This window comes from Sinocyclocheilus rhinocerous, unplaced genomic scaffold, assembly GCF_001515625.1.
Source record: "Sinocyclocheilus rhinocerous isolate Xijiao unplaced genomic scaffold, SAMN03320098_v1.1 scaffold1420, whole genome shotgun sequence".
NCBI classification, from domain to species: domain Eukaryota; kingdom Metazoa; phylum Chordata; class Actinopteri; order Cypriniformes; family Cyprinidae; genus Sinocyclocheilus; species Sinocyclocheilus rhinocerous.
This window is the reverse complement of record NW_015666537.1, coordinates 629,521-640,777: the sequence shown is the minus strand read 5'-3', so window position 1 is coordinate 640,777 and position 11,257 is coordinate 629,521. Positions and strand designations below refer to the sequence as shown.

Sequence of the window (11,257 nt, the reverse complement as noted above, 5' to 3'; positions counted from 1 at the left end):
AAAAAGTACAAATATGAATGGTATTATAATGTTATACTAAAACTAAAATTAAAATAATGGGAAAAACCCTTAAGATAACATGTAGAAAGAAAGAAAAATGCATCTTAAGCACACAGAATAACATAAGTGGACTTTGAACGATTAATTGCCGCTTTGAACGATTACGTTATTGTGGCATCCATAATTGTAATCGCGATTAGACATTCGATTAATTGCGCAGATCTACCTGAGGGTGAGTAAATCATGGGGTAATTTTAATTTTTGGGTGAACTATCCTTTTAATATTAAGTGATTTACATTTTAGACACAACAGTTCTTGTTTCTGCTGTATTTCGACAACAAAAATAGTTTTACATACCCACAGCAGAACTGTTTTGTATCTCTGAGCAACACACAACAGTGTTTCGTTACTGAATCAATCAGCCGTTTGAACGAATGGCTATAGTCAATTGTTAAATATTAGGGGAAAAATATTAGGGAAAAAAAATTCAAAGAGACATCAGTATTATTGGTATCAGTGATATTCGCCTTCGGTCATAAATAAAAAGACGCCATTAAACAAATATTAAAAATATACTGTCTTCATGTGTTTCTACATTAATTTGAAGATTGAATGTAAAATCATTGCAATATAAAAGTATATTTAAAAACTTTAATGTTAGGTGGGATTAATCGCAATTAATTTCAGAAAAAAATTTGATTAATTAGTTTTTTTTTTAATTGATTGACAGCACTACTAATTATCGTTATCGACAAAATTCCAGAAAATATCGAGATATAATTTTTTGTCATTTTCGCACACCCCTACCACTTACACTCTTTTGCTCATTTCAAACTGTCTGAAATATTTTAAACAAACCTAAAATATTTCAGGGTGACAGGTTGGTCTACTTGTGACAAGTGTGAGCTTGGTATTGGTGTCAAAAAATTGGCAGTACCGATGAAAATGTCCACATCAGCACATTCCTAATAGGTATAAGAATTAACTTCAGATTTTTCATTACATAACATTAATATTTAATTTTTTAATCACAAAAGATTTCTTGCTGGAATATGAAGCAAGACTCCTCAGAGCGTCCACACATCAGTAATAATCGATTGAAACATAAATTAGATTTCACACTGACTCACCCACAAATTTCTGGCTTTTCCAGCTTTCCTCCAGCCATTCTGGAGTGACTATGTGCTTGACTACAGATACGGCAGTGAGGAACTTCACAGTTCTTGTCACTTTGTTAGCAACCAGATGAGTGCACTTCTGAGCGCTGTCAGCCACTTCCCCTCCAAGATCATACAATTTCTGGAGCCAAGGAGGAGAGAGAGAGAGATGATTAAAGAGAGGATAAAAGGATCCAGGGGAGGGCGAGCAGAACACCATGAGGGTTACTTACTGAAGCGCATCTGAGTGGAGCAATATATTTCTCAGTGCTCTTGAACAGTACAGAGGAAATGAGCTCATGACCATTTTACAAACATGTTCATTTTCAGAGATTTCCAGCAGCCTTGAGAGCTGCCAGCTAGACACAATGTGACTAGAGACATTTTATGGTACTTCTTAAAACTTGGTCAGTGTCATTACTTTTACCTTCGCTGCTTACAAAAACTGTGCATGTGTTTAGTTACCTTTATGTACTGCTGAGCCTGCAGAGGTTCCAAGCCTGTGAAAAGCACGTAAGGTGTGGACTCGGGTGGAAGCTTTTTAGTAGGTGTTGGCAACTCTTCTAACCTGCAAAAGAAGAGAGAATGTTATCTGTTTAGCATTTAGCCCGGAAAGCCTTATTCTTTTTATTTATTGTACTTAATAACACTCTTTTAATATATTTTTTTCCTTTTTGTCATTTACTTAAGCCCAAAGTATGCATTCATACAAAGTATGTATATGCGTGAAGCAAATTTCATCACCATCACCACAGCATGTGCATACAGGTTTCTCTAACTGCTCAGCTCACACATGTGCCTTCAATGATTTATGCTTTTTTTTTTGTATATGGTAATGTATGTTTGTATGTCCTCCAGGAGATCTTAATTCTCCTGTCAGGCTGGTGTTGAAAATAAGAACTTGTTCATAAGTGACTTGCCTGGTTCAATAAAGGTTAATAAATAAAGGTTAATAATTATTAGTAGGGCTGGATAATAATTCAATGTCAATATGTATAGCGATATAATTTTTTTCAATAATGGTGATATGATTTTTAAACACATTTCTGATATTTCGATATACATTACCAGTGTTTCCCATACATTGATTTATTTGTGGCATTTTCATTTTATCTGATAAAGAAGCGTTCATGAGCGGAGCTGATTTGATTACAGCCGTTACCGGGGAAACCGCAAGTTCTACCGCTCTCAAAGCACCTCCTGCTGGCAGACAATCAGTTTGCATTTTCAATAATAAGCCCGTCTCCAGCACCGTTTTTGTTGTTGCTCAATTTTTTTGTTTTCTGCAGCAACTCAGAGCACTTTTCACAGTAGCGGCTCCTGACCGTAAATTTAGGTGGGGCGGATTCTGGGTCGTAGCGCTAATATATGAAAAACATTTTGTAAGCTTTATATTCTAATCTCTGAACACATGGGGACAAAATTTTGAGATGTCCTTGCGTTATCCTGTGGGTGGCGCTAATGTTGATTGACAGTAATGTTACACGCATAAAATGCTGTATAATAATTGCCTTAATATAGTATTTATCACCTCCAAATGTTGATTTAGAATGTTACAAGTTGTGGAGCAATTCGGGTGAGGAAAGAAGATCATATGTCTATTCTCAGAATAAACAAAACAAACACAACAGAACCATATAAAGGCTATTCATGTGAGCACATTTAAACTAAAGGATTTAACGTATAGCCTATAATTTGATCCACTACTCCACATAGAAGAAAAAAACAGACATGCCAACTAGATACTGATCTGATGCAGACACATAGCTGAAGTGGATTGATTTCGTCTTGGTGGAGCGAGGTTCACGTAAGGTAACGTGAAAATAAGCGGGGCTTTGTCTCAAATCTGCCCCAATGGCTCTCAATTAGAGCGCGCAGCAGTTCCCCTTTTCACCTCAGATTTACATAGCAAAATTGTGGGGCGCTGTTGAGCTCGGGAGGTCTCAGGCACAATCTGCCCCGCATAGTACCATGTATACATGCCTGCTAAAGCCATACGCGGGATTTTAATATATACTGCTTACTTTACGACTTAAAATAGTCTAGAAAATCCGAAAAATATTTGTTGCAGAATGCTGAACACATATACAATTTATTATTGATTCAGTTTATATAGAGGTCTATGTTTTGGATTAATATTTTGGAAGGGCTCTGAATAGAATTTATTTCTATTTCAGATAAATGCTGTTCTTCTGAACTTTCTATTTATCAAAGAAACCTGAAAAAAATTCTACGCTGTTTTCAACATAACAACAAATGTTTTTTGAGCAGCGAATCAGAATATTAGAATGATTTCTGAAGGATCATGTGACTGGAGTAATGATGCTAAAAATTGAGCTTTGAAAACACAGGAATAAATTACATTTTAAAATATTTCCAAATAGAAAACAGTTATTTTAAATAGTAAAATTTTTTCAAAATGTTACTGTTTTTGCTGTATTTTGGATCAAATAAATGCAGGCTTGGTGAGCAGAAGAAACTTCTTTAAAAACATTAAAAATCTTACGGTTCAAAAACTTTTGACTGGTATGTTAGCCTATAGTGTGAAGTTAAAGATATTAATAATTAATAAGGTGAGTCTGAGATGTTTATTTGACAGTGATTTCACATTTTATTTGTTTGTATGAAGACTAAATACAAATAAAAGGTGATTGAAAATGTATTTATTTATTTATTTTATTTTAATTTTTTTTAAATGTAATAGTTTTATAGGAAAAGGTTTCACAGACTTGGCAAATTAATTTTTCATAAGTTTGTAGGTACAGACATCTGTTGTGGGTGTTCTTGGCAGTTTTTACATTTACATTTAGTGATTTAGCAGACGCTTTTATCTAAAGCAATCGAAATCGAACAAAACATATTTTTGGCAAACAAAGGGTTTACTATTAAAATTAAAACATGGAAGAAATAGCGTATTATGTGATTATTCTTTTAAACAAACGTTGTAATAATTGTTGTTGAGCCAACAAATCAGATGAGCGGTGGGCGGAGACTGCTTTAGGCCACAGAGTGGTGAGTTCTGACAGGCTGCATCAGAGCCAAATAGCGCGTTTCAAAATTAAGTCATTTTATCGGCAAATCGGTTTTGTAAATGACCGATAATCATTAAAAATGGTTAATATCGGCGCCGATAATCGGTCGAAATTAAGAAATATATTGTGATATAAATGTTTGGCCATATCGTCCAGCCCTAATTATTAGTCTCCAGAAGAACTGGATCTGGAAACAGCCCAATCTGGATTCTACCATACAGCTCTACTTATAGTTCCAACAATCTTTAACGGTTTGAACTCACTTGGGCCTCTTGTTGGGCAGCTGCGAGCCGACATCACCCTGTTTTTGCTTCAGCTGCAGACGTAAGCTCTGTGTGAAGTGACAACAAAAAAAGATGACTGTGATACACCTCTGCCCAGACATGCTGTTACATGTGTATCCACTGAGGACTTTCACTGCAAGGCTCAAGCATCACAAACAAGAGAGCAAGCAATCAGAGTGTGTCCGTGTGAGAGCCCACTCACCGCCAACGCCTCCGGTGAGATCTTCACAGGAATACGCCAAGCACCTGACCCCAAAAATTAGAGCATGTTATTTTCTACCTCCTAGATAGCTTGGAAATCTGGCAGCTATAGCATCGTAATAACTCAAAATGACATTGCTGAAGTTTGAAATAAAGCGTACTTAGAAGATTGTGCACAAGATGAGGGTTGGGTGCCAGTGGTTCAGGCAAATTGAACTGGGAGTATCTGCTGTGCTGGATTTGCCGCAGAGCTTCAAAGTGCCCCAGTAGGATGTCGCACAGCCATTGGGCATTCACACATGGGATCCTCCACTCCTTTGCCTTCTCGTATTTCAGCCCACTCGGTCTGATGGCATTGATAGAGGGGGCATTGCATATAAATATTAAGATTGAGCTTCCAGAAAAATATGGAAGAATTACTGTAATTTGTTGTTCTTTAAATATTTGCTCATTTGTTAAAGTAAAAACTGTAATAACTGCCTTAAAAGGGAATTAAAAATGAAACTGTCTTGGGATTTAAAAAAAAAAAAATACTGATATTTATCACTGAAAGAAAAACAAATCCAAATATGCATTGCAAATGTTCAGTTTACTACACTTCTATGAAGTGTAATAGTGAGAAAGATTTACTAAAGAAAGAAACTTTTAACAGTTTCTGGAAGGAAAAAAGCCTCCAGAAGTGAACAACCAGTTGAAAGACGGCAACAACTGGAGACTGCATTGGTTCTTACTCTTTACAGATGAGTACAGTGTTGCTACGACACAGATAGCCTGTGTATCGGGCTCCTGCTAGATAGGCCATGAGCTTCAAATCATCACGATCACTGTCCACGAATCCAGTCACAGAAATGATCTGTGTTACAACAAAAAACAAACACAAAATCCAAAAATGAAACTAAAGTTCATGTACAACACCGCTCAAATGTGTGATAAACTGGATAACAGCACGTTTGACATAGGGCTGGGTATTGGGTATTTCCAGATTGAATCTGATTCTGTTTTTGTATTGATTCAATATCGAGGACTATAGTTCACACACTAATGTAAACGTTCATGTCCTAGATAAAAAATGTTATTATAATTCAATATCAATAATACTTAAGTATTATTATTTAAAATACTGTGATTATTTAAAATCAAGTAATTACTATTATTAAATAATAATAATAAAATATTAGGATTATTTAAAAATCATGTCCTGATTTTTAATTATAACAACAGCAATAATAATTTCCTCTCATCCAATGACAAGCAGGTATAGATTAAAACAATTGTTCTAATGAAAACTGGATTGTTCTAATGAATACTCACAATACTGATACTTTTACGAAGCGCTAATTTAATATGACGTTGAACTACTGAACACAGCCACTGAACAGAAAGGACTGGTTCTTACATGCTGCGAGCAGGGCTTGGCCCCTGGAGGGAAGCTGAAGGGAAGATGAAGGGTCCTGTGGGGGGGGACCATCCTCTTCTTTTTGAGAACAGTGTTAAGCCAGTGAGCTGTCACACAACGCTTTCCCTCTCTCAAAGCCTGGCACAGGAAAAAGAGTTTAATAACAGATCATTAGTAAATGTCACGACTGAGAGCAGCCTAAAAAAAGCATACATAACATTCAGGACATTTTCCCACCAATTAAACCAATATGCAGTTTAACAGACGGCAAGGATAATGTATAATGTAAGCTTCTTTCCAAAACAAGCTTTTATGTTTACCTGGACATAGGTATTGCTGGCTTGACTCTCACAAAGTAAATGAGTACAGCGGCTGAGAGCAGAGTCCATAGTTCCTCCATTTGCCTGAATGATCTGTGTGCAAAATAACAATGTCTTATTTGCATTCTGTCAGGAAAAAAAATCTAAAGGGACGTTCAGGTGAGAGGTGGATTTCAGAGATGCACTTTTCAGAACTGATATTCTAACATACAATTTCATAATGTGTTAGTCACATAATATAGTCACAACCCATAATTTTACTTCACAAAATTCATTCATTTTCCTGATTCTTGAATTTATATAAGTATTTATATACTGATACTTGAAGTATTATAAGAACATTTTTATTTACATGACTTTTCCAGGTCTAAAATTTTTAAATTAATTTAGCTCCTATATACTTTAAGACAATGGAAATCCTGGTACTTCAAAGAAAAAAAAGTAACTAAAAATCCACATTTTTGTAACACTCCAAAGAGAAAGGAAAACTTGAAATCGCATCATATGACCCCTTTAAATAAAATTAGAAATATCTTGATATTTAGTTGTTTTGCTTATTTTCATGCACGTTTTGTCTTATTTTAAGTAATCTTGAGGCCCTGGATGAGACCACTGCTCTAAACTGTCTTCTGAACACTGGACCTAAATTTGGTTTTAAAGTATAAGTGTGGAAAAAAAATACATATTTTGGAGTGACTAATTCAGTATTAGCTTAGGTGCGGTGGAGTCACTTACCCTTTTCCATGTGGCCAGTAACTGTTTATCAGCCATCTGTTCTGGATAGTCTGCAATTGCAAAGATACAGCCAACCAGGAATCCCTCTTCAGGGACTAAAAAAAAATAATAAAAAAATCCATGTTAAATTCCCCTGGCATCTTGTAAGTAAGGCTGGGCGATATAGTCAAAACAATTATCATGATAAAAATTTTCATATCAGTCGATATCGATAATTATCACAAATTTCAAATCTTAATTTTTTTCAAGTTTAAAGGCAGATTTTTGCTCCGAAGTGAAAGTTGTAGAATCCAGACCATTAACGTTTTAAACGGCACTTTATTGTCAGAATAGGGCTGGGCGATATAGCTAAAAAATGTATCAACGATATATGTTTCATATTGTTCGGTATCGATAATTATTGACATTTCTTATAACATTTTAAAAAAAAAGAGCAATAGAAATTTTTTTTTTTAATTTAACCACTGTATTTTTAATTCCCCCAATTTATTAAGCTAAAAACAACTAATTTTTTATATTTTTTTAATAGTCAAACACAAAATAAAATTTAAACAAATACCTCCTTTCTTATGTTTTATATAAAGATTAAATAAGTCTTAAGGAAACTTTTGGCTCGTCTCCCGAGGCCACAGGAGGGTGCAATGAGCAAAATAATGCAGCGCATTAAATTGTCAATGCAAATAACTGTCTATAAAAACATGCATCACGTCTAAATTAACATATATAAATCAAATATAATTTTGTAAACTGCATAAACAATTATGAACAAAACAGCATCATGTATTTATGCATTGCTTAGCCTAATACAAAGAGCCAAATCGCCGATCACACAGATTGCATTTAAAAACATGAGACGCAGTGAAATGACATAAACCTTCACAAATTCACGTCGCGTTTTCTAAAAGTTTAAATGTTTTAAATTTGCATGGCTTTCTTTGCATCTCTTGCATGAGATGCGAGTGCAGCAGTCATATTTGTCCGTCTAAAAAATTTGCTAAATATGTGTTCTATGTGAATGGCTTGGTTTCGGTTTTAACCGAATCAAGATCTTCTACGCATTGAGCTACTATATTTCTCTAATATTTTGAATGAATAACGCAGCAACGGCGCGTCTCGTGGACTAGACTAACAAGACATTAAAATGTAACGTCACTTACATCATTATCACCGCATCTCGTGCGCCACTGATGACGCTTCCTGACACACACACCTAACATTCGATTGTACCATTTTTGCATTCAAATGCAAATTTTTATTTTAAATTCGACTAATATTCTTTTTTTTTATTTACAATCTCCTCATCACAGGCAGGCATTACAGCATGTGTTCGTGTTCATGTGTGCTGTCTGCGTCACTCATAACACGTGCCTATATCGTGCGCTAAACATTTTTTATATCGTTATCGATGAAGGTGTACCGTTGATAAATATCGATACCGTTTTATCGCCCAGGCCTAGGTCAGAACATGACAAACACTTCACGTTTTTGAATTCTTTACACTTTTCCACTTTTGCGCGTCTGTGGGTCTCTTTACAATGAGTGAGTTTACTTCAAAAATAGCGATTATATCCTCTCGTTGCTGGAAATTATAATGTTGGGATTCAGTATTTAAACTGTTATTAATAAAAGTCATGGGGTAGCATTGACAAGTTTCTTTGCTCCTGGATGTGTGAGCTGCGCGATCTCCAATATATGTGTGTGTGTGTGTGTGTGTGTGTGTGTGTGTCAGTAAGCAGCACATTAATATAGAACGGTAATTAAAGGCTCTAATGCACACCAGCACACCAGTATAGGTGTGTGTATTGTAGGAGCTAGATGACGTATAACAGTATAGTGGTGGTGTCCCAATTCTTAGGGGAATATTTTCACCCCTACCCCTTGACACTCTGTTGTAAGGGACAAGGGGAAGGACCAAGGCAGAGGGGTAGGGGTAGGGGAAGGGGTATAAAATAGAATTGGGATTGGGCCTAAATATCTTTAAAAATAGTAATTTCTTAGGTTCTGCATGTTTTAATGAGTGATATTGTTTCAAATCATGAAACAGGCCTGTGTTGCCTGACTTTGATGATGTGTATCTTAAGCAGTTTGCAGTGCAGGCTGCAATATTAATATTACATTTTTTTTGTCTCTTAGAAATGCACATTTGACAGTAGCTTGAGTTGATAGTAGTAATAGCTTGAGTTAGGATGCAGATGTAAATGTATGTTCATTATCAAAAACAGTAACAGTAACTAATTTTTATATGGTGAAATGTAATTATTCTGACAGTTTGAATATTATTAAAATTAACCACTGGTCTTCAATAATAGCATACATTTCGATCATGATAACCACAGTTTAAGATAGACATGTTTTAAATGTATTAAAGGAGTAATGGAATATATTTTTGATTAAGCTATAGCGTTTGTGCATTTATACTAAATGTATTTAGACTACTGTTTTCATACAAATATCTAGAAACCATAGGCGGAGATTTATGTATCTGCCAGTGGGTGCAGAGAGTGGATTCTAACTTAAACGCCTCTGATTGGCAATTGCGTTCAAGAAATCAACAGGTATGTCTGTGATTGGCTACAACGCTCAACGCTGCAAAAAAACACAATGTAAATAGAAAACTTTTGACACTTTCCAGAGCATAAACACAAAAATGCTCTGGATAGTTTGCCAGATCTGTTTCGCCAATATGATTGTGAATAAATTATATCTTGGGTTTTTCCCATGGGTGCTCAGCCATGCTAGAAACCTATGCCAGAAACCATAGGTACATAGTTACATTTTTACCATGGTATTGAGGTGCTATAAGTGTGGTTTAATAATATAATCAAATTCGATATGAATATCCCACATTTCTGCCACAATACCATGGTACAGTTAGTGTTACCACAGTAAATCCATAGTAAATGATTTGTAGACTGAAAAACCTTCTGACTGTCTTGTTGCGCACAGTGTTCCTCCTGTTTGTCAGCGCTGTTTCATCTGGCTTTAAACTAGTTTAAAGATGCACTTAACGATTTTTGCCAAACAATGTTGATATTTGAAAGCACCAAAACAAACACGCCCATAAACCAACAGGACCTCGCCCTATTTTGATAACTCCGCCCCACACGTACGTACACAACCTTGGCAGCGACGATGGTGGATCTGCCATGCCTGCAGCATATTCAAGCAAAAGCTAACACAGAAAAGTTGTGTGAAAAAGCAAAATCAATGTAACTCTCCTATCAAGAAGAAACAAAGCAACCTCTGCGCCCGATTCCCTTCCGCTCCTTGAGTTCTCTCCACCGCTGGAAAGCTGTTCCAATATTTACGCGGGTCCTACCTCTTAGCTTGATCGTAACAGATTCTTTTTAATGTTTTGTTCCTCTGAAATGTTCCTCTTTTTTTTTTATCTGCTATCTCTCGCTATCTGACATAGCACTCTCGCTACTTGTAAATAGGGCTGAACGATTTTGGAAAATAATCTAATTGTGATTTTTTTTTACCAACATTGCGATTGCGATTTAATATGCAATAATTTTTTAAAGCTCTTTATGTTCTGTATTATTCAACAAAGACAAGCTATAAATCATTGTATAGTATGATCAACACACTATTAGATAGATTAAACATAAATGTTCTTTTCTGTAGGCCAGGCCTATATGTTACGATGAAATTAGGTGATGCATGAATTGATATGAATTAAATTTTTATTTAAAAACTACAATCACAGTAGTATATTGACTGATTTGTTGAACTTCCAACCTTGTAAGCATGTAATAATTATGACAACATAAAGCACTGACAAATAAGCCTGGTGTAAACATTAATATGAAAGTCAGTAACAAATCACACAAACTAAAGTAGATTGCAGAAATATAAAAACAAATCTGTTGCTTTACCACACTACTTTAGGTAATTCAAAGTCACTGTAATAAACATATGTAAACATGTGGACTGCACTAAACACTGTCTGTTAACTTTAGACCAGTGGTTCTCAACCATTTTTTGGTCGCGCCCCCCTTTAAACCAATTTTAAAAAATCTGCCCCCTTTTCCCGAATCCCCATCCTACCTCAGACTACCAAATAATTTCACTAAACATTATGAAAAATTAATGTTTTTTTCATTTAAAAAACCTACAGGGAAAAAACAC

General features: G+C 35.4%; 1 protein-coding gene across 2 annotated transcripts in view; it reads right to left on the bottom strand.

Moving 5' to 3' along the window:
• Positions 1-11,257, bottom strand: part of paxip1 (PAX interacting (with transcription-activation domain) protein 1) — a 35,413-nt gene that overhangs the window by 3,677 nt on the left and 20,479 nt on the right. For both annotated transcript variants that reach the window (XM_016543952.1, XM_016543951.1), the window contains exons 8-16: positions 7,127-7,221; positions 6,392-6,484; positions 6,072-6,209; positions 5,407-5,528; positions 4,837-5,021; positions 4,677-4,720; positions 4,454-4,521; positions 1,624-1,726; positions 1,132-1,300 (exon numbers count right to left, since the gene is read on the bottom strand). In XM_016543952.1, coding sequence (XP_016399438.1) covers positions 1,132-1,300; positions 1,624-1,726; positions 4,454-4,521; positions 4,677-4,720; positions 4,837-5,021; positions 5,407-5,528; positions 6,072-6,209; positions 6,392-6,484; positions 7,127-7,221 — 1,017 coding nt within the window. The remainder of the gene's footprint in view (positions 1-1,131; positions 1,301-1,623; positions 1,727-4,453; positions 4,522-4,676; positions 4,721-4,836; positions 5,022-5,406; positions 5,529-6,071; positions 6,210-6,391; positions 6,485-7,126; positions 7,222-11,257) is intronic.